The sequence below is a fragment of the Microcaecilia unicolor genome, chromosome 7 (assembly GCF_901765095.1).
Source record: "Microcaecilia unicolor chromosome 7, aMicUni1.1, whole genome shotgun sequence".
Taxonomy (NCBI): Eukaryota; Metazoa; Chordata; class Amphibia; order Gymnophiona; family Siphonopidae; genus Microcaecilia; species Microcaecilia unicolor.
In genome coordinates, this window is record NC_044037.1 from 306,016,719 (window position 1) to 306,041,048 (window position 24,330).

At 44.3% G+C, this 24,330-nt stretch overlaps 1 protein-coding gene across 1 annotated transcript in view; it reads right to left on the reverse strand.

The window, feature by feature from the left end:
• Positions 1–24,330, reverse strand: part of ABCB6 (ATP binding cassette subfamily B member 6 (Langereis blood group)) — a 79,045-nt gene that overhangs the window by 3,959 nt on the left and 50,756 nt on the right. Inside the window, exons 13-18 of the mRNA XM_030209983.1 lie at positions 20,580–20,665; positions 19,630–19,687; positions 13,224–13,328; positions 10,518–10,692; positions 2,219–2,331; positions 1,906–2,000 (exon numbers count right to left, since the gene is read on the reverse strand). Of these exons, the coding sequence (XP_030065843.1) occupies positions 1,906–2,000; positions 2,219–2,331; positions 10,518–10,692; positions 13,224–13,328; positions 19,630–19,687; positions 20,580–20,665 (632 nt within the window). The remainder of the gene's footprint in view (positions 1–1,905; positions 2,001–2,218; positions 2,332–10,517; positions 10,693–13,223; positions 13,329–19,629; positions 19,688–20,579; positions 20,666–24,330) is intronic.

A 24,330-nucleotide genomic window follows, 5' to 3' on the forward strand; every position in this document is an offset into this window, starting at 1 on the left:
TACTTCAATCACCCTCTTTCTATTGCAGCTGGTTATACCCAGGGCCTCTGGGATGTCTTGATTCCATGGCAAAGGCCACAAAATCCACCTTGTGCTGTAGAATTGGCTGATCACAGCAAAACTGCCCCAGGAGTCTGCAAGCCAAGCTGGACTAGGGTGGCGGCTCACTAATAAAAATATCTGTAGCTTCTCCCCATCTCTACACTGATCGAACCACCAGTAGGAGGCAGTGTCTCGAACCACATCCTCTCCCTCTGATTCTTGGGCCTAATTACTGCTTTTTCTTGCAAAGATTGATGTACATCAGTCACGCTCTGGCTATTAAAAACACAGCTTGAAGTGCTGTCACCCACCCAACTTCCTCAATTCCCGGTCAATGCACAGAGAGGGGATGGACTTCTTCAGGGCTAGGGGTTATGGAAAAGGACTGGGCTATGTTAAAAAGGTGATGAAGGAAACTGGCAAGGGTTGGGAGGGGTACAGTATATTGGCACTTTGGATGGGTGTCGAGAGGGGGATCTTGGGGAGTGGGATCAGAAGGAAGACCACAAGTGATATAATTCGCACTGCCAGCTTATGACTCGGAGGGCTAAAGGGTAGAGAATGGTTACCGCGGGACGACAGAGGGATGGGCCATGGTGAATCGCTGCCGGCTTGCTGCAGGAAAGGCAGTGTGCTTATTTATCTTACTGATTCTGCCGGTGGTCCAAAAACTGAAGGACAGCAGTGCAGGGGAGCTGGAAGGGAGTGAGTAGGAAAGAGCTGACGAGGAGGTTAGATTGAGCACCGGAGACGGCATGACAGCTGAAGCCCATCAGGTTAGTAGTCTCCCTTCCCCCTCCTCCACGCAGCCATCATCCCCGTTCACCCAAACAAAGCAAGCGAACCTATGAGCTGCTCCGTCCACGTTGTCATTCTTTATCATTGGTAGCATTTTTTATTTGATCTCACTTATATTTTCAAGCATGCCGGCTTGTGCAGCATTCAAAGAGGAAGCATTGGTTTTCATCCGTTTAGAGTAGTAATTAGTTCTAAATTGTAAATCATTGTGTCATCTGGAGGGGCTGGTTATAGGGACTCCCTGTATTTGTGCAGAAATGTTTTCACCTAGTAATGGGCCATCAAAACAGACATGAGTATTAGGTGCTTAACAATCAAACTTACTATTTATAAGCAGTGCATTATTTCTAGCAAAAAAGGTGCCGGTACTCAAATGCCAGACCATCCTTCAGGGATGGGGGTGATCACTGAGGGACCCACCCCACAATAGCCAGGCTCCCTGCAACCAGTCACAGAATCTATGACAAGGCAGAACTGGTGTGTAGAGCCCGAGCTCTTTCATTAAAACCTAGGGACCATGGGTCAATTTTAGTAGACAATGAAAAAAGTGTCGGTACTCAGTACCCCCTCAAAAAAAGCCCGGTTTATAAGTACATTAAAAAAAAATCATTTAAATTAGGTTGAGACCTGGGAGCTTTTAACGTCTTTTTTTCCTGTGCCTACATCAAAAGAAGAAGATGGCATGTGGGATCTTGCTCCTTTTGTTTTGCGGAATGCAGTGAGGTATTAAATAATGACGGAAAGGCTTCCTTCATGCAGAAATTCTGTCCAGTCGTCTATATCTGCCAACATTGTCCAGTCTGAGGCTTGTGCAGATGGGAGACACAGTTTGCCGGAACGGGGACAGGGACAGACTTTGTCCTCATGTCATTCTCTACTGAAGGGTTCTTATCAATGGCTGGGAGAGCAGGTAGGACCTTACTCGTGAGACCTGGGCTTCCCAAACTCAGTCACAAAACCTGTGTTTGAGGTTGTGATACGGGCGACTCTCCATAAAGACGTCATCAGCCTGCGCATTCTCTGCAGCACAGAAAGATTGATGAGCGTTGCGCATTAAGATTGTACCTGTGAGCCACCACAATACTGGTGCGGTTGCTGCAGACTTTTGCCAGCGATGCCTGGATGTTTCTCTCTGTCTCAGTGTCCAGCGCAGAGGTGGCCTGGTGGGAAAGAGCAGGGTACATCAGTGAGTGAGTGAGGCAACATTGACCAGCTGGGGCCTACAAATCCCTTCATCTAGCCCCCACCCTGCCGTACCAACATGTGCCAACCACAGTGGCACATTAACACGCCTGACAGAGGGCCACAGCAGAAGCCCAGAACTCAGGATCACTCTCCCCTTCCATGAGAAGAAGCTGAAACAGAGCCGCAGCTGTACCTCATCGAGAAGGATGATCTGTGGAGCTTTCAAGATGGTGCGAGCAATGGCCACTCTCTGCTTCTCCCCTCCACTGAGCTTCAGCCCGCGCTCCCCCACCTGCGTATCATAGCCTACAAGGAAAGAGTGCAGCCATGTGACAAACCTGTTCTACATTCTCCCCTCCTGCAGGGGTCACTTGCCATCTCCGAACCTCCCCCAGGGCTCTAGAGGACCCTTTCACACACCTCTCTTTTGTTCCACCAGTTTGAACAGAGTTTACAAGTCCTGGGAGGCTTGGGGCAAATCTGGAACCTCTGTTTTTCCTATTGCTAGTAGTGAGTGGGTAGTTCACTTAGATGACGCTGTTCTCGTGCACTGGACTGTCCCCATGGAAAATTATAGTGATCTACATTAAAAATCCAACTAATATACGATATACTGCCTTGGGGACCCTAATTTGGTTGGTTTCCGATTGTTTGGAAGTGTTGGATTATTTGTAGTAAATAATTAGCAGATTTTAGTACACACAGCTTCAGCTTTAGAAATGTTAATTTCTTTCTTCATCTCTCTCTCATTCACCCCTGAATAATTCACTGCTGAGTCACTTTAAAGTTGAAGTAACAAAACATCTGTTTACTCACAGTTTGTAGTTAGATTATAATCAGACAGGCTTATATTTACATATTACTATACATTTGTCTTATCAGCTCCTTCCATGTGCTTAGATGGTAATGGATGCTCACACCACCATAGATCCTCTCAGGTTAGGAGAGATCATGAGCTCCATGTGCTCCATGTGCTGCATCTATCCCCCACAGGAAGTTGCATAGCTGTGTGACCTCTCTAAGTAATTCACATCAGAGGTCACAGAGTAATCACAGAGAAATAATAGGTGACAGGCAATGCATGTAAAATACAATACATTCCAACAAACCCCTTCTCATGCATAACTGTCATGCAATTATTTATTCATACAAAGTCCAAGCTTTATACGCAGATTCACAAAATGTTCTCTGGGTAACGGTTTGGTCATGATGTCAGCTGTCATCTCACTGGTGTGACAATAGTGTAGACTGATGACCCCTTCTTTCGCCAACTCTCGCACGTTGTGGTATTTCGTTGCGATGTGCTTGGTGCGTGACTGAACCTTGTCATTCTGTGACAGTCGGATGCAGCTCTGATTATCTTCCATTATCTGGATTGGTCTCTTTTCAGCTATTCCAAAATCCAGCAAAAGTTTTTCAATCCACATCAGTTCTCTGCACGCTTCCGATACGGCCACATATTCAGCTTCTGTAGAAGACAGACTCACAATACTTTGTTTATGACTGGCCCATGAAATTTGTACATTTCCATACATAAACACATATCCACTTGTGGATTTATAATCAGAATGATCCCCTGCCCAATCTGAATCACAGTAACATATTAGTTTTGGATTACTATTGGCTGAAATCTTTAATTTACAATCAATGGTACCCTTTAAATACCTTACCATCCTTTTAACTGCAGTCCAATCTGATTTGGTAGGTGAGCTGACCCTTCTGCTCAAAATTCCTACTGCATTTGCTATATCAGCCCTGTATGTGGTAGCTAGATATAAAAGCTTACCTATGGCTGATCTATATTGGATGTTATCTGGTAAAGGTTCTCTTACTGTTTCATCCTTCAGAAAATCAGTGATCATGGGAGTGCTTACAACTTGGGCATCTTGCATACCTAAACTTTCAATAAGCTCATTTATTTTCTGCTTCTGGCTTAGAAGATAAGAACCATCATTTTGTTTCTCAATTTCTATACCAAGATAGTATGACACATTACCAAGTTCTTTTATCTCAACATTGTGGTTTAAACATTTTACAATGTCCTTGTACTCTTGCTCACTTTTGCTTGCAATGAGCAGATCATCAACAAAAGCAAAAATGTATGCATATTGTCCATTTGTGCACCTAGTGTACAAGCATTTATCTGCTTCACCTTGCTTAAATCCTAAATTTGTCAATATTTCATGCAATTTTTCATTCCAACATTCTGCACTTTGCTTTAATCCACAAAGACCTTTGTTTAATTTACACACTAGCTGTCTTTGTTTTGTATTTATGAAACCTGTTGGCTGTTCCATGTACAAGTCTTCAGTTATTTCTCCATGAAGAAACGCTGTTTTCACATCAATGTGTTTGACTTGCATGCCTTTTGAGACTGCAATGCTCAGAAGTGTTCTGATTGTCGTGTGTTTCACTACAGGTGCAAACACTTCATCAAAATCTTCTCCATATTTTTGAAGATATCCCTTTGCCACTAATCTGGCTTTATACCTTTCCACTTTTCCTTGTGCATTCCTTTTTAACTTGAATACCCATTTGCATCCTATAGCTTTCTTGCCAGGAGGTAATTTTGTAAGAATCCAAGTATTATTTTTATCCAATGCATCAATTTCTTCTTGTGCAGCTTTACGCCATTCAGCAGCTTCTTCTGCTGACATTTTCTCAATCTCATCCCATGTTAAGGGCTCTTGAGCTTCTGCTGACTTTGTTAGGTAAGACAGTCTTGGGGGTGGAACACCTTTGTTTTCCCTGGATGAGCGTCTGACAACAGGTTGGTCTGACCTTTCTGCATCCTCTAAATCTGAGAGTTCTTCTCCAATTGATTCCTCTTCTCCAACTGTACTGTCTTCTTCAATGATCCTTTCTGTGTCTGTTTCCTCTGCCTGTTCCTCGTTAGATACAGGTGAGTTGCTTTCAGACATCTGCCTTGGTATGGCATTTATATACACTGGCATGTCTATTATTGTTCTAGTTTCATATTCTGGATGATAAGGCTCATCTGGGATAATCCAGCCTTTATCAACCCTTTTGTTTTCATCAAAATATGTAACATGTCTTATGCCAACAATGCCAGTTTTCAGATTCAAAATTCTATATCCTTTGTGTCCTGGAGCATAGCCAACTAAAATGCCCCTTTCTGTTGTGGAATCCAGCTTATGCCTTCTTTGCTTTGGTACATGAGCATATGCTGTACTTCCAAATGTTCTTATGTGTGACAGGTTTGGCTTCCTACCATGCCATGTCTCATGTGGTGTGCGCTCAGCGCCTTTAGTTGGCATTCTGTTTTGTAGGTACACTGCTGTGAGAATGGCTTCCCCCCATAATCTTTTAGGGAGATTGCTATCTGACAGCATACATCTGGTCATTTCCACAATTGACCTAAATTTTCTCTCTGCAACAGAATTTTGCTCTGGTGTATAAGCTACTGTTGTGATATGCTGAATGCCTTCTTGTTCTAGAAATGTGCGCATGCTTTGTGAAGTGAACTCACCACCATTGTCGGTCTGAAGAACCTTTGGTTTTCTTTCAAATTTATTGCTCACCATGGCTACGTATTTCTTCAGCATGTCTGTGACTTGACTTTTTTCTTTCAGCAAATAGGCCACACAATATCTAGAGAAATCATCCAAGAATATTAGCACAAATCTGTTATTTCCCAATGATGGGATATTAAACGGTCCACATAAGTCACTGTGTATTAAGTCCAGCACTTTATTACTCCTATTTCCTGTGTATGCAGGAAATGAGGGTCTCACACCTTTTTGAGTAACACAGTCTATGCATTTCTCCATTTTACCAGCATCTGCACTTATCTGAATGCCGGTGGCTAGTTGCCCACTGTGAAGATCCTGGATCACCTTAGAATCACGATGTCCCAGGCGGCGGTGCCAGATTTCCAGACTACATTTTCCATCATTCTTCCTTACTTGCGCCATATGTGAGGCTTCACCTGAAATGTTCAGCTTATAAACATCATTATGCATAAAAGCTTCAGCATACACTTCATCATTTTTAGAGATTGTGCACTTACTGTTTTCAAAATGAATCACAAATCCCTTCTTATCTAATGTAGATACACTAAGCATATTGCAAACTGCTTGGGGAATATACAAGACATCACTTACAGGAATTTCTTTAACTTCATTAGACACTTTGCATTTTAAGAATCCAATACCTTTTGCTTGGATCTTAGCAGTCCCTGCGTTTGCAGTTTTAAGAATACCTTCCTCTGGACACATTTCCTGAAAGAAATCCTTACAATTGGTTAAATGGCATGTACTCCCTGAATCCAAAATCCAAGTACTTTCATTTGAATTATTATTTACCATAGTCAAAGATTTTTCTGCCATTAGAAAGCCCTTGTGTTTATCTTTGTCCTTCATACATTTCCTGGTTTGAAAATTCTTTAGTTCCATTGGCTTAGGTGAGCTAGAGGGAGTGTTTTGTGTTTCCTTACACCATTTAGATACATGTCCCTCCTTTCCACATGAGTAGCAAATCAGCTTGCCCTTGGGTGGAGTTTTCCCATAGCTCCGCCTTCCTCTGTTCTTTGCCAAGAAATTTGTTTCATTTCTCTCTGACTTGCTTTGAGAACACATCTCCTCAGAATCATTTATTATGCATTCCTGCCTTAGTTTTGATGTTGTCTGTTCAAAAGATTGCCCTTCAATGGCCTCATTTACAGACCTAAAAACATCAAACTTCTTTGATAGTGAGGTAAAAAGAAATGCTCTTTTCAATGCATCACACATGGGAATTCCAGAAAGTTCTAGCTTTTGAAATGAAGACATAAGATGCATAATGTGATCATTACATTTACTTTTATCCCTTAATTTGGTTTCATTCAACTCTGCCAACCAAATTGGTTGCTGCTTTGCATATGTAGTTGCATACATAGTTCTCAGTTTATATAAAATGTCCTTTGGTGTATCTTTTCCCTCCACTAATATGGCTTGTTTCTCTGAGAGAGCTTCCAAAAGCATGCACTTCACATAATAGTTTGCATTGTCCCATTCAGCCATATTTTCAGCTGTTCTGTCTTGGTCTAAGCATATATTTAATCCTTTTGCTCGAAGGAGACATATGAATCTTAGTTCCCACTGCTGATAATTAAACTCAGTTAATCTAGGCACCTTGAGAGAATAGAACAATGGTGAATTTCCTCCCTCAGCCATTTTCTTAGCCTTCTGTCTGCTATGTGGGGGGAGAGAGAGACAGACTGAATCTTTCCTTTAAAACTTAAGAGAAAAATGTGGCCTTTTTTTTCTGCCTGGTAATATTTCTCTTCTTTTTCAATTCCTGGCCCTGGGCCCATAACCCTTTTGTTGGATTATTTGTAGTAAATAATTAGCAGATTTTAGTACACACAGCTTCAGCTTTAGAAATGTTAATTTCTTTCTTCATCTCTCTCTCATTCACCCCTGAATAATTCACTGCTGAGTCACTTTAAAGTTGAAGTAACAAAACATCTGTTTACTCACAGTTTGTAGTTAGATTATAATCAGACAGGCTTATATTTACATATTACTATACATTTGTCTTATCAGCTCCTTCCATGTGCTTAGATGGTAATGGATGCTCACACCACCATAGATCCTCTCAGGTTAGGAGAGATCATGAGCTCCATGTGCTCCATGTGCTGCATCTATCCCCCACAGGAAGTTGCATAGCTGTGTGACCTCTCTAAGTAATTCACATCAGAGGTCACAGAGTAATCACAGAGAAATAATAGGTGACAGGCAATGCATGTAAAATACAATACATTCCAACAGGAAGGAGTTGTGGAATGGGTCAAACTTTGAAGACATTTACTATTTGTGTTCTTTTTTGAAGTATATGGTAACTTTTATATCATTGTTCAGTACATTGCTGAATAATGTATACTTTGCTGATTCATCAATAAAAATTGTTTAAACATAAAATCCAACTTATATACATAGCAATTAGAGAATTCCACCTAAAAAAACACCCCCTGAAGTGCCCCACCTCTCTTAAATTACCTCTTCAGAACTATACCAACCCCTTGCAAACTGCCCCCACTCCCAAGAATTAACCGTCCCAAATGCCCCTGCATCCTACGACCTACCTCAACTCAAAAAAATAACGTCTCCGATTGCCCCACCACCCTAACTGCTCCACCCCCAAAAACTAACCCCCAACTGCCTCCCAAAATCCCGTAAACTGTTCCCTGCAATTGTACCACTATCCTAAATCTATCCCCATAACTGCCCCACACCCAAAAATATCCTCTCCAGTGAACCCACCACTCCATTAACTGCCTCACCCCCAAAAAGTACCTTAACTGAACTGACCCACTACCCCACAAACTGCTACTCCCCTATAAAATAACTCCTGCAACTAAGCCAACACACTGCGTAACTGCCCGGTTAATTTTACGGGGCATCAAAGGAACAGACGGGGAATCAATTTTCAAAAGCCACTTACCCACACAAAAGGCTATTTACATGGGTAAAAGAGTATTTGAAATAATGTCACCCTGTATGCAAATCAAAAGATGCACATTTTTCCACTGTGCATGTACATCCACCTGCCATCAGTGGAGGCTGCTCCCAGGATGGGGACTGCTCAAAACGCACAGATTTATATTGTCAGAATGTTTGAAAAGCACCCTCAGAAAAAAGGGGAGATTTTTTTTCTTTTGACAATTTTCAAAGCAGAAGTACAAGCATACTGTCACTCTGAAAATCGGTGGTCGGTCTCTGCTTGGAAATAGAGCCCATGGCATCTGCAGCAACGCAGACAGCGCACAGAGACTTCAACCCTGTGACTCTGAGGGTCCAACAAGCTTCTAATGCATCTCCAGATTCCCCTCTTTACACTCCTTTCCCGTTTCACCATCAGCGTTCCCTCTAAGCTGAGCAGCAGTCCTGCCAGTGGGGGGGGGGGGGGGGGGGTGCTCTTTCATGGTCACATTTTCAATACTGAGGGCAAGTTCTGTCTTTAGCAATTGAGAACACAATATTGAAGCAGCACCCCCTACTGGCAAGCAATGCAGTTGGAAGACTCCCGCTTAGCTTAGAGGGAACTTCTCCCTGTCCAACCTTTGTGTATCTTCCTTATCTTGGTTTCTGGCATTTGTCTGACATTGGCTCAGTTCTCCTGGTCAGAGGTACTTCAGCATCACTAACAAGATCCAAAGCTCTTCGAAGCTTAATCCCCCAACCCCAGTGGCACTCCTGGCAGTCTGCAGGTTTATTTATTTATTATTAGGATTTATTTACCGCCTTTTTGAAGGAATTCACTCAAGGCGGTGTACAGTAAGAATAGCTCAAACATGAGCAATAGGCAATTACAGCAGTAAAAATATTTGAAAACAATACCAAGTATAGCATGGTATACTACTTGCAATGTCAACACAATACGTAATAGAACATTACAATTGGTAGTGAAGGGTAAGGCAAAGTTGTGACATATAGATGGGTAAGAAAGTAGGAAGAATTAGAAAGTAAGGTGACTGATTTGAAGAAAGTTGCACATGGAGGAGTGGATAAACATGTCCCGCTGCAGTATGTGCAGCCTGAGTACTCCTTGTGTGTGTGTGAATGAGACTAACGAGTTAGTTACTTCTTCCGTTAAAGGCCTGGTTGAAGAGCCAAGCTTTCACCTGCTTCCTGAAGTAGAGGTAGTCTTGTGTTAAGCAGAGCCTTTCAGGCAATGCATTCAGATTGTGGGGGCTAGTCTGGAGAAGGCTCGCTTGCGGGTATCACATTGTGTAATGCCTTTTGGAGAGGGTGTGGTTAGTGAAAGTCCTTGAGAGGACCTTAGTGTCCTTGGCGGTGTGTGGAGGATCATCCTATTCTTCAGATACTCGGGGTCATTTCCTTTCAGGGCCTTGAAGATCAAACATAAAGTTTTGCAAATCATACATAGTAACATAGTAGATGACGGCAGAAAAAGACCTGCACGGTCCATCTAGTCTGCCCAAGATAAACTCATATGTGTATACCTTACCTTGATTTGTACCTGTCTTTTCCAGGGCACAGACCGTATAAGTCTGTCCAGCAGTATTTCCCGCCTCCCAACCACCAGTCCCGCCTCCCATCACCGGCTCTGGCACAGACCCCATATAAGTCTGCCCTCCCCTATCCTAGCCTCTCAACCACCAACCCCTCTTCCCCCCATTGTAAGGGCTTCCAGAATTCTCTCAGTTATGCGCATCCCTACCACAGTTACACTAGGTCTTCGGCTTCTGTACCAGGATGTGTAAATGTGAGGTGCATGAGTTACACTAATATTCTATCAGAGAACCTGGATGCCCAAATGCCATTATAGGGTGGGTTCTCACCATGCATCTTTGGGGTACCTATATGGAGGCCCCCCCATTTACAGACCTGGCCTAGTGTGTGTTATTGCACATTCTGTAGTAGGGGAATGCTCAGGGGATATTCAACTAAAACTTCCGAGAACAGAAATTGAATTTTGGAGTGATCCCCCAGGACCAAAACAAGCTCCGAAGTTGAAGCAGCCCTTACCATCGGGAAAAGAGAGGATTCGCTCATGGATATCGGCTGCCTGTGCTGCCTCCTCCACCTCCTCATCTGTGGCGCTGACTCTCCCGTAGCGTACGTTCTGCCGGATGCTGTCGTTGAACAGCACAGTGTCCTGGGGCACGACACCGATGTGTGAGCGAAGAGAGGCTTGTTTGACCTGGGAAACAGAAGCAGCAAACATCAATCCATTCCTGAGCCCCTCATAGTAACACCACGTCGAAGGCATAACAATCTCAAGAGAGGTGCATCATTCTACAGATCAAATTACTCGATGGACCCTTGGTCTTTTCCCAGTATGGCATTACTTATGTACATGTCCACAGCCTCTCTCAAATGTATACCATGGCTCAGTCACCTTCTTATACTTCAGTGCTGTCAATCTCTTAAATATCTCTTTCCCAAGTAATTCACCCCAATAGATTTCAATGCTGTCACCCTCTTAAATATCATCCACTTATCCTTCACCTCCAAAGACTTCAGGGAGGAGTGGCCTAATGGCTAGTGCAGTGGGCTTTGATCCTGGCAACCTGGGTTCAATTCCCACTGCAACTCCTTGTAAACTTGGGCAAGCCACTTAACCCTCCATTGCCCCAGGTACAAATAAGTACCACTTTGAATGTAGTTGCAAAAACCACAGAAAGGCAGTATATCAAGTCCCATTAACAAGATTCCAGGCACAATCTCAAAGAGTAGCAACAATGTCTATGTTCCATTGTTACATTCCTTAACGACACCTCAATTGTTTCGCATAACTCTGCACAATGTAATCCATAACTATCTGTAACAAATTGTATTTCCAACATTCAACTCATATTGTAAGCCACACTGAACCCGCAAAAGGTGGGAAAATGTGGGATACAAATGCAATAAATAAATAAATAAATAAATAAAATTCCATGTAGAACCCCAAAGAATAGCAAGATTCCGGAATCCCAAGAAGTGGAAGAGTAGCCTAGTGGTTGCTACTATTTGAGATTCTACATGGAATGTTGCTAGTGGAGGAGTAGCCTAGTGGTTAGTGCAGTCAACATTGATCCTAGGGAACTGGGTTCAATTCCCACTGCAGTTCCTTGTGACCTTGGGCAAGTCACTTAACCCTCCATTACCCAAGGTAGAAAAACTTAGAATGTGAGCCCTCTAGGGACAGAGGAAGTACCTGCATATAATGTGTACAGTGCTGCGTACGTCTAGTAGCACTATAGAAATGATTAGTAATATAGTGGTCACCCTCTTAAATATCTTCCACTTATCATTCACCCCCAAAAGGACTTTAATGCTGTCACCCTCTTAAATCTATCTCTTTCTCACATGGAAATGACAAGCCACCGGCACAGATCGAGAGTTGTGAAACTTGGAACTTATTTATGTCTAAAATACCTGCATAAAATGGAAAAGTTCAGAGCTGACTAGGGGGCTTAGAACAGTTAGAAGAGCACAATTGGTAGGACACAAGTGGCCTGTTGACCTCCCCCTTCCCCTTCCCTCCAAAGAACATTACTATAAGCAGATTGCCAGGACTCAAGGGAGGGGAGGGTAGAGGTGGGGAGAATGAGGTTATTGTTAATAAAGGTTTGTCTTGGATTCTGTTCAATCTTGCCAAAATTTTAATTATGAAGCCAACCATCACAATTTAGAGTGTTGTAATTTGCTGGAAATGTGAATAAAAAATAAAAGAAATCCATACTGTCCTCTCAGAGGAAGGATCTGGACCTGGCAACTGATCCCCTCCTCTCTTCTCTAGATAGAACTCATTACGTCACATTCACAGCAGCAGTAGCAGGGCCAGAGCCATCATTGGGACAGTCTTCATCTGCAGCTCCAGTGAGGAGCAAGAATTTCTGATGTTTCCACTATCCCTCGGAGCTAACAGTGAAGACCGGATGGCATATCCCATGCACTGGTTACGTGTCCTCTCTGGATGAAGCGGGACTGGGAGAGGTGGGCAGTGCGTACTGGGACTATAACTGGATATCCCAATTTTATGAATATCAAGAACCACCTACAAGCTGATCCATAGAAAGGACATTATGGAACCTGTGAGCAATGTAAAGCAACTTACACCACAATGTCAGAGAACATAACATTGGCGAGACCATCAAAGAAGCAGAAACACAAATCATGGATGATTATAAGGAGAGTGGTCTAACTGTAAGGGCATTCACACATGCAAGGGCCTGAGCAGAGACCATGGATAACAAATTCAGAGACTGCGTTGCAAGGAAGCATGTAACCCCATCGGCCTTTCTACAGGCTGTCCTCTTCACCAGAAATCATCCAATGCTCAGAGGAGTCTGCCACTATTCTGTTGTCCTTCTGCTGAGAAGAGTCAGTTGCCTGTTGGTTTTAGGAATGTCTTTTCTGTTCACACTCTTTCTTCACTGAATTGCACACCTACAGGATCCATGAAACCAACATACAACCGTCTCTTCCTAGACGGAAAACAGGGTAGCGACAGTCCATTCCAAACCAGTGATATCCCAATGGACGTCCCAGAAAGCTGCCTTCCATACAGAGAAAGAGATTATCTTCTGTACTGTGAGATCTCACAGGGACTCCCAGGAATCTGTATTAGAAACCGTGGAGAGTGTTGTCTTCTAGCTCAAAGATCTTGAAGGACATCCTGGAATCACACAAAGACAAGGTAACATGAGCAGCTCCCTCAGTGCTGGCCATAGGTTCACCTCTTACCTTGGAAATATCTTGTCCATCTATCTTGATGCTGCCACCCCGAACATCATAAAATCGGAAAAGCAGGCGAATGATGGTACTTTTCCCTGACCCGGAGGGACCCACCTAGCAAAAGCACAGAAGAGGAGGTGGCAGTGAGAGGCAGAAAATCATTACGGGAATATAACACAATAACACTATAACCCATCATATATCCAGGAAACTACGACAATTACCAGACTACTTTTCCCACCAAAATTCCCTATGCTTATCATGTATCCCATCCCCCTCCTGCCTCCTCTACCCCTCCTCCAGCGCTCACCTACCCTTGTTTATACCTCTCCTGCTCCCTTCTCCCTTGCTCTTCTCTACCTATCTTTTTTTGTTATTCGGCTATACTTAAACTTGTATTTTCTCTATCAATACTCTGTAATCTCTATTGCTATGTAAGCCGCATTGAACCTGCTTCAAGTGGGAAAGTGCGGGGTACAAATGTAATAATAAATAAATAAACACAGCTGGGAGGAGTGTGTACATGAAGACAGAACTAGGGCTGATAATCAGGAGGGATCTTGTGGAATAAGCTCCAAGAGTCTCCAGTGCTACCAACTCTCTCTGACACCATGGGCGAGTCCCTTTCTCTCCCTGTGCCTCAGTTCCAATCCCAGCTCTGTCACTGTGTGACCCTGGGGTGAATCACTAACTTCCAGTGTCTCAGTTCTAATCCAGGCTGTCATTCCCCTCGTCTGTTTCCAGAAGTCCTCTAGGGTCCAGCAGCTTCCCCCGTGCCTAAAGAATCAGTTCTACTTCCTGGAACTCTGCACTTCCTTTTTATAGCCCTCCGCAAGATGGCACTGACCGATGATATCACATCCTGCCCTACACTCAACCAGTGCCTCAGCAACAGGCTTCCTGGTGTCTTGCACACTTCAGTGTGTGTTGCCTTGTTCCAGTGTTCCTGCCCTGCCTTGCTCCAGCATTCCGGCCAGCCCGTGTCCTGGACTTTGTCAGGCATCTGTGTCAGCAGCAGTCAGCGAGGACCTGTGCTATGCTTATGCCACACAGGTAGAGCCAACCTCACTATTTATTATCTCATTTATACCCCACATTTTCCCAACTGTGTCAGGCCCAATGTGGCTTACATCACACTGCAAAGGCGGACACCAGTGCAGTAAATTAAGCTAATACATCATGTAGCCTACATAAGAAATAAAGGAGAGAATGGGGAAGAAACGAAAGGAACAGGGAAATCAGGGCAGAGAAGGCAAGGGTGGATGTGTCCAAAATTATCATTATATTGTTATGAATCAAGTAGTGGAGACATGTTGAGTACTTGGGGTAAGCTTTACCAAATAAAGTCTTTAGAGATTTTCTGAAATTTAGATGGTTGTAAATGGTTTTTATAGCTTTTGACCAGGAATTCCATAATTGTGAGCTGATGAAGCATATGGCCCAAGGACTCACTTTCCTCAAATCACGACAGCAGTTCCGTCGCTGACTCTGTGTGACCCTGGACGAGTTGGTTTCTTACCCTGGGGTCGATGCAGAAAGTCTTGCGGTGGAGCCAGGTTACAATCAGCTGTACCACAAAACTATAGCTGAAAAACAACAGTGACATGCTATACCCAGGGGCGTAGCCAGACACCCACATTTGAGTGGGCCTGGGCCCAAGATGGGTGGGCAGAAGAACTCCGCCCTGTCCCACAAGTGATTTGGTGTCTCACTCTCTTGCCTGCATGCCATATAGTCTCTCAAACATCCCCCCTCCCCCCCATACCTTTTAAATAGCAGATTTTTACCAGCAGTGAGTAGCAACTAATACACACTGCTCATGTTGGCCCCACAGTCTTCCCTCTGATGCAACTTCCTGTTTCCACATAGGTGGGAATACATCAGAAGGAAGGCTGTTATGCAGGAGGGACAGTTGTTGGGAGTTTTCGGCTGGTGGGGCTTGGGGATCCCTGCCAGCCACATCATAGGTATGCTGCTACTGGGTGGGCCTGTGTCCAAAATGGGTGGGCCTGGGCCCATCCAGGCCCATCCTTGGCTACGCCACTGGCTATACCAATGAGCGTGCAAATTACTGTCATGTTAAAGTCATGGTAGTAATCTACAACTCACTGCAAAATGTCACCATTCCCGTCAGCGCCTGAAAAGTGCCTAGCTCAGTGAATGACAAGAAGGGTGACATTAAAAACAAAACAAAAACAAAAGATGCTGGTGGTCATCAGCCTTGATCTGCTTCTGATATACCTGAAAAAGTTACTATTATGAGCTTTTGCCTCCAAGGTAAGTTTCTCTTCGTATTCTCTTTTGGCCTTCTTAATCAATGCTTTGCATCCAACTAGCTGGTGCTTATGTTGCTTCTTGTTTTCTTCATTCAGATCTTATTCTGAAAGACGTTCTTTTGGTTCTACTACTACTTATTTCTAAAGCGCTACTAGACGTACGCAGCGCTGTACACTTGAACATGAAAAGACAGTCCCTGCTTGACAGAGTTTACAATCTAATCAAGACAGACAAACAGGACAAATAAGGGATAAGGACAAAGAGGAGCAAGATTCCGGAATTCCAAAGAGTAGCAAGATTCCGGAATTCCAAAGAGTAGCAAGATTCCGGAATTCCAAAGAGTAGCAAGATTCCGGAATCCCAAAGACTACTACTACTACTTATCATTTCTATAGCGCTACTAGACGTACGCAGCGCTGTACACTTGAACATGAAGAGACAGTCCCTGCTCGACAGAGCTTACAATCTAATTAGGACAGACAAACAGGACAAATAAGGGATAAGGACAAAGAGGAGCAAGATTCCGGAATTCCAAAGAGTAGCAAGATTCCGGAATCCCCAAGAGTAAAAAGATTCCGGAATCCCAAAGACTACTACTACTACTTATTTCTATAGCGCTACTAGATGTACGCAGCGCTGTACACTTGAACATGAAGAGATAGTCCCTGCTCGACAGAGCTTACAATCTAATTAGGACAGACAAACAGGACAAATAAGGGATAAGGACAACGAGGAGCAAGATTCCGGAATTCCAAAGAGTAGCAAGATTCCGGAATACCAAAGAGTAAAAAGATTCCGGAATCCCAAAGACTACTACTACTACTAATCATTTTTATAGCGCTACTAGACGTACGCAGCGCTGTACACTTGAACATGAAGAGACAGTCCCTGCTCGACAGAGCTTACAGTCTAACTACGACAGACAAACAGGACAAACAAGAGATAAGGGAATATTAAGGTGAGGATGATAAAATAAGGGTTCTGAACAAGTGAATAAGGGTTAGGAGTTAAAAGCAGCATCAAAAAATAGCCTCTTTCACGTCTCCCTTCAACCATGCTGGCTGTCGTTAGCTCTTCTTTCCACCGTTATTAATACGTGCAATACATCTGGGCTTCCAAAATGGTATTTTTAAACAACGTCCATGCTTGATTTAAAGTCCCAACCTTTGCAGCTGAGCCTTTCAGCATTTTTTCAAACATTTTCCTCATTTTATCACACAGTTAACCTTTCAAAAATTAGATGCTACTACAGTAGATTTCCTTAGTGACTGCAGTCCACTTATTAAGTCAAATTTGATCAACTTACGATCACCGTTTCCCAGCGGAGCCAAGACTGTTACCTCTTGTACTATGCCGCACGTTCCACTAAGGACTAGATCCAAAAGGGCTCCCCCCCTCTTTTCGGTTCCTGGACCAGTTGCTCCAAAAAGCAGTCATACATTACGTCTAGGAATTTTACCTCCCTGGCACTCCCTGATGTGGCACTGAACCAGTCAATATTGGGGTAATTTAAATCACCCATTGTTACACTGTTGTCAAATTTGCTACTTTTTAAAATTTCTGTCAACGTATCTTCATCTCTCTAATCGTTCCGGCCTGGCAAACGGTAGTATTAGTCCTACACATATATTGTTTCCCTTCAACACATGGAATTTCTAAGGATTCCACATTGTTGTGTTTCATGCAGAATTTTTATTTTGTTTGACTCAATTCCCTCTTTAACATATAGCGTAACCCCCCCCCCTAATTTGGTCCACCCTATCGATATGATATAATTTATACTCTGGTAACACAGTGTGCTATTGATTGTCCTCCTTCCACCAGGTCTCAGAGATAGGAGTGGCCTAGTGGTTAGGGTGGTGGACTTTGGTCCTGGGGAACTGAGGAACTGAGTTCGATTCCCACTTCAGGCACAGGCAGCTCCTTGTGACTCTGGGCAAGTCACTTAACCCTCCATTGCCCCATGTAAGCCACATTGAGCCTGCCATGAGTGGGAAAGTGCAGGGTACAAATGTAACAAAAATAAAATAGATACTATTGGAGATTCTACATGGAATGTTGCTATTCCACTAGCAACATTCCATGTAGAAGGCTGCGCAGGCTTCTGTTTCTGTGAGTCTGACGTCCTGCACGTATGTGCAGGACGTCAGACTCACAGAAGCAGAAGCCTGCGCGGCCACATTGGTGATCTGCAAGGGCCGACTTCTACATGGAATGTTGCTAGTGGAATAGCAACATTCCATGTAGAATCTCAAATAGTAGCAACAGTGGAGGAGTGGCCTAGTGGTTAGGGTGGTGGACTTTGGTCCTGGGGAACTGAGTTTGATTCCCACTTCAGGCACAGGCAGCTCCTTGTGACTCTGGGCAAGTCACTTAACCCTCCATTGCCCCATGTAAGCCGCATTGAGCCTGCCATGAGTAGGAAAGCGCAGGGTACAAATATAACAAAAATAAAAATATATATATTATATCTACCTTTTCATTTAGTGCTATTAATTCTCCTATCTCATTTTTTATGCTTCTAGCATTTGTATACAGACATTTCAACGTGTGTTTTTTCTCCTACATGTACAAGCTGCTTAGAAGTTGACAGGGATAGTTTGCAACCTTTGCTCTGTTCCAATCTTAAATGCTCCTGGCTTTTTTTTTTCACCTTTGTTGAAACCTCTCTATTGGGATTCTCTAAATGTCTTGTTATAGTAGTGTCCTTCGAGGATATCCCACTCCGAACCTTACGCTCCTAAGCAACTGTTGGGCCTCCCCTCCATTCTAGTTTAAAAGCTGCTCTATCTCCTTTATAAACGTTAAGTGCCAGCAGCCTCGTTCCATCCCAGTTAAGTTGGAGTCCATCCTTTCGGAATAGGCTTCCCCCCCTTCCCCAGAATGTTGCCCAGTTCCTAACAAATCTAAATCCCTCCTCTCTGCACCGTCATCTCGTCCACGCATTCAGCCTGCAGAGGTCTGCCTGCCTCTTGGGTCCTGCATTTGGAACAGGGAGCGTTTCTGAAAATGCTACCCCCGAGGTTCTGGATTTTAGTGTTCTGCCTAAGAACCTAAATTTGGCTTCCAGAACCTCCCTCCCACATTTTCCTATGTCATTGGTACCTACAAGTACCAAGACAGCCGGCTCCTCCCCATCACTGTCTAAAATCTTATCTAGATGATACCTGGGAAATACTGATGCAATGACAAAGAAGGAATAAAACTCCAGTGGAAAAACAAAACAAAAAGGGGGGGGGGGTACTGCTTCAAAAGGGAGGTGGTACTGCTTCAAAAGGGGGGGGGGGGGTACTGCTTCAAAAGGGGGGGTACTGCTTCAAAAGGGAGGTGGTACTGCTTCAAAAGGGGGGGCACTGCTTCAAAAGGGGGGGGCACTGCTTCAAAAGGGGGGGGTACTGCTTCAAAAGGGAGGTGGTACTGCTTCAAAAGGGGGGGTACTGCTTCAAAAGGGGGGTACTGCTTCATAAGGGAGGGGGTACTATTTCAAAAGGGGGAGGTTCTGCTTCAAAAGGGAGGTGGTACTGCTTCAAAAGGGGGGTGGTACTGCTTCAAAAGGGAGGTGGTACTGCTTCATAAGGGAGGGGGTACTATTTCAAAAGGGGGGGTACTGCTTCAAAAGGGGGGTACTATTTCAAAAGGGGGGGTACTATTTCAAAAGGGGGGTGGTACTGCTTCAAAAGGGAGGTGGTACTGCTTCAAAAGGGAGGTGGTACTGCTTCATGGGGAGTACTGCTTCAAAAGGGGGGTACTGCTTCAAAAGGGGGGTTCTGCTTCATAAGGGAGGTGGTACTGCTTCATAAGGGAGGGGGTACTTCTTCAAAAGGGGGGTGGTACTGCTTCAAAAGGGGGGTGGTACTGCTTCAAAAGGGAGGGGGTACTGCTTCATAAGGGAGGGGGTACTGCTTCAAAAGGGGGAGGTTCTGCTTCATAAGGGAGGGGGTACTATTTCAAAAGGGCGGGTACTGCTTCATAAGAGAGGGGGTACTGCTTCATGGGGGGTACTGCTTCAAAAGGGGGGTTCTGCTTCATAAGGGAGGTTGTACTGCTTCATGGCGGGGTACTGCTTCAAAAAGGGGGGTTCTGCTTCATAAGGGAGGTGGTACTGTTTCATAAGGGAGGGGGTAATGCTTCATCTTACCATTGCCACTGTCTGTCCAGGCATCACTGAGAAAGACACATCCTGCAAGATCTCCCTCCTGTACCAAGGAAGAGAGAGATATCTCAGTACAAGCCGTATATAATTTTGTGAACCATGGTGCAGATTTTGAAGGCGATACGTTCTTTGATTGGGAGCCAGTGCAGTTTTTCTCAGAGGGGTTTGGCGCTTTCGAAACGCTTGATAAACTTGCTCTTTACTGGTTGACACCACTTTTGATCCTATAGTTAGTGGTACTGCTGTGAAAGGTTAGATGAGAGACACAAAGGGATCGGGGGCCGGGCATTGGGTTCCATAGAGGAATCTGTATATTCTTTTACCCAAAGTGGACACCTCATTGCTGGGCAGACTGGTTGAGTCACTTTGATGTTCATCTGGTGGCATTTACTGGGTGTTTCATCTGAAGAAAGCATTAGAAAGAACCAGGGGCGTAGCCAGACAATAGATTTTGGGTGGGCCTAGGCAAGAAGAGGGTGGGCACCAAGTGTTCCCCCCCCTCCAACCACCACCAAAATAATATCTCAACTGACGGGAAAACGCTTCTTTCCACCCTGGCAGTCTGCAGCAGGCATAGGGATAGTTTGCTGAAAACTAAGCATGCTCAGGTGCCAGTATCGTGGAGAGTAGTGTCTCCGTTACCATCAGGGGGAAGTCTTCAGCTGGCCAAGCTTGGGATCCCCACCAGCTACCGCTACACGTGTGCTACTGTTGGGTGGGCCTCAGCCCTAAATGGGTGGGCCACGGCCCTCCCAGGCCCACCTGTGGCTATGCCACTGGAAAGAACACACATGACACATGCACTCAGCAACTGTTAACCGTGAAGGGAAAAAAATCGCTTCCTCCTCATTTCCCGACCCTGACCCAACGGAGATCTGGTTCCCCAGCAGAGAAGCACAAGCAATGAGTATAAGGGGCCCCTTCCTCTCACTTACCCATCTGTGTAGCTGAAGTGAACATTCTCAAACTCAATGTGGCCAGAGCGGAAGTTCAGCTCACCAGCATTCACCACGTCCGTAACCTAGAAACAGAGAGGCAGCAATTACAGGACCCTGGAGGAGAAAAACAGGGTATCATGATACATCACGCTGTACCATCCCTCATCTAGATTCTGTGGCAGCCTTGGGCAAGTAACTGTCTCCCTGCATTTCAGTTTGAGTCCCAGCTCTGTCGCTGACTCTCTGTGAAACCCTAAATGAATATTACTTCATTTCCCAGTGCCTGAGTTCTAATCCCAGCTCAGTCACTGACTCTCTCTGTAACCAGTATGGCATTACTTACTTATGTACGTTGGGGTAAGTCACTATCTTTCTGTGTCTCAGTTCTAATCTAAATAATCGAGGTAAATGGGCAGTTTGAAAACTTCATCCTCCCTGTTGGTTAAAGTACCCCTTGTTGTATCTTTTACTTTGACTGTAGCTGCTCTTTGGCGCCCCCAAAAGCTAATGCCCTAGGCAGCTGCCTTGACGGATATCTCCTCTTTTTCTCAGCACATGTTGAGAAACATAATTTTGCATTGATCCTAGTACGAATTCATTTTTAACTAGCTTTTCACATTTTTTTTTCTTTATTTATTTGGCTCTTCTTTCTGCTTAAATGATTAAGTGATATTCTTTCAGACATAATGAGTACTAATTTACCACACAGTCTTTTGCTATTTAAATTACAGAATAATCCCAAGTTGCATAACAAGCTTTAATCATTACATTGTATATTTTCTTGTACTCCGAAGATTATTGGTTCCTATCATTTTAATACTATGTGGAAATAGTAATTTAAATAGTTTAGCTGCCTCAGTTTTGCCAGCCGATTCACATTGCATTGTAGACTATTTTTCTTCACTCTATTTTTATGATAGGATAACTGCATTCAGTGGATGCAGATGTGATGAGCGGATGAGGGTTCAAGGTGTTTATAAAGATGAAGTACTGAATTAGCAGAACTTCTTTGAGTTAGACTGTGGGCTGTAGTGTCTTGCTGTACTCACTCTGCTGCTCCCCAGTATCTCTCCACACTCGTCCTTCCCTACACCCCTTCCCGTGCACTCCGCTCCATGGATAAATCCTTCTTATCTGTTCCCTTCTCCACTACTGCCAACTCCAGACTTCGCGCCTTCTGTCTCGCTGCACCCTACGCCTGGAATAAACTTCCTGAGCCCCTACGTCTTGCCCCATCCTTGGCCACCTTTTAATCTAGACTGAAAGCCCACCTCTTTAACATTGCTTTTGACTCGTAACCACTTGTAACCACTCGCCTCCACCTACCCTCCTCTCTTCCTTCCCGTTCACATTAATTGATTTGATTACTTTATTTATTTTTTGTCTATTAGATTGTAAGCTCTTTGAGCAGGGACTGTCTTTCTTCTATGTTTGTGCAGCGCTGCGTATGCCTTGTAGCGCTATAGAAATGCTAAATAGTAGTAGTAGTAGTAATCCCAGTTCATTATTGTCTCTCCATGTTTCTCTGGGTGAATCACGTATCTCTCCATGAGTGGAGGAGTGGCCTAGTAGTTAGGGTGGTGGACTTTGGTCCTGGGGAACTGAGTTCAATTCCCACTTCAGGCACAGGCAGCTCCTTGTGACCCTGGGCAAGTCACTTAACCCTCCATTGCCCCATGTAAGCCGCATTGAGCCTGCCATGAGTGGGAAAGCACAGGGTACAAATGTAACAAAAATAAAATAGATACTATTGGAGATTCTACATGGAATGTTGCTACTATTGGAGATTCTACATGGAGTGTTGCTATTCCACAACATTCCATGTAAAAGGCTGCGCAGGCTTCGGTTTCTGTGAGTCAGACTCACAGAAGCCTGCGCGGCCACATTAGTGATCTGCAAGGGCCGACTTCTACATGGAATGTTGCTAGTGGAATAGCAACATTGCATGTAGAATCTCAAATAGTAGCAACAGTGGAGGAGTGGCCTAGTGGTTAGGGTGGTGACTTTGGTCCTGAGGAACTGAGTTCGATTCCCACTTCAGGCACAGGCAGCTCCTTGTGACTCTGGGCAAGTCACTTAACCTTCCATTACCCCATGTAAGTCGCATTGAGCCTGCCATGAGTGGGAAAGCGCAGGGTACAAATGTAACAAAAATAAAATAGATACTATTGGAGCTTCTACATGGAATGTTGCCACTATTGGAGATTCTACATGGAATGTTGCTATTCCACTAGCAACATTCCATGTAGAAGTCTGCGCAGGCTTCTGTTTCTGTGAGTCTGACGTCCTGCACGTACGTGCACGACGTCAGACTCACAGAAGCAGAAGCCTGCGCGGCCACATTGGTGATCTGCAAGGGCCGACTTCTACATGGAATACTGCTAGTGGGACTCTGGGCAACTCACTTAACCCTCCATTGCCCCATGTAAGCTGCATTGAGCCTGCCATGAGTGGGAAAGCGCAGGGTACAAATGTAACAAAAATAAAATAGATACTATTGGAGATTCTACATGGAATGTTGCTATTCCACTAGCAACATTCCATGTAGAAGGCTGCGCAGGCTTCTGTTTCTGTGAGTCTGACGTCCTGCGCGGCCACATTGGTGATCTGCAAGGGCCGACTTCTACGTGGAATGTTGCTAGTGGAATATGTAGAATCTCAAATAGTAGCAACAGTGGAGGAGTGGCCTAGTGGTTAGGGTGGTGGAACTGAGTTCGATTCCCACTTCAGGCACAGGCAGCTCCTTGTGACTCTGGGCAAGTCACTTAACCCTCCATTGCCCCATGTAAGCCGCATTGAGCCTGCCATGAGTGGGAAAGCGCAGGGTACAAATGTAACAAAAATTAAAAAATAAATAAAAAAAAAAGTCTTGGCTTTAATCCCAGCTTTGGCAAGGAGATTCTGTACAATTATAACATTTAGTTTGGTTCAAAGACATTTACTGGCAAGACTCATTTTACATGTCATGCAAATGTTAGTATATTAAAGATAAGAACATATCAGAAGCTCTCGTAATACCGCTCTTGTCTGGAGTATGAAAAAGCTCCTCAGAGCATTCATTTTCAGGCCTGATTTTGCTGCTAGAGATTCTGTTTCTCCCATTTTCTACACTACTACTACTTAACATTTCTAGAGCGCTACTAGGGTTACGCAGCGCTGTACAGTTTAACAAAGAAGGACAGTCCCTGCTCAAAGGAGCTTACAACCTAAAGGACGAAATGTCAAGTTGGGGCAGTCTAGATTTCCTGAGTAGAGGTATAATGGTTATGTGCTGAAGGCGACATTGAAGAGGTGGGCTTTGAGCAAGGATTTGAAGATGGGTAGTGAGGGGGCCTGGCGTATGGGCTCAGGGAGTTTATTCCAAGCATGGGTGAGGCGAGGCAGAAAGGGCGGAGCCTGGAGTTGGCGGTGGTGGAGAAGGGTACTGAAAGGAGGGATTTGTCCTGTGAGCGGAGGTTACGGGTAGGAGTGTAAGGGGAGATGAGGGTAGAGAGGTAATGAGGGGCTGCAGATTGAGTGCATTTGTAGATTAGTAGGAGAAGCTTGACCTGTATGCGGTACCTGATCGGAAGCCAGTGAAGTGACTTGAGGAGAGGGGTGAGGAGAGGTTAAGCGCAGTCTTCTACTCTTTTGGGTTTTTTTGTTTTGTTCTTTTTTATAATAATAGAAGACTCTCCCTGCTGGTTCTGGAAGCTACTACTACTACTACTATTTAACATTTCTAGAGCGCTACAAAGTGTACGCAGCG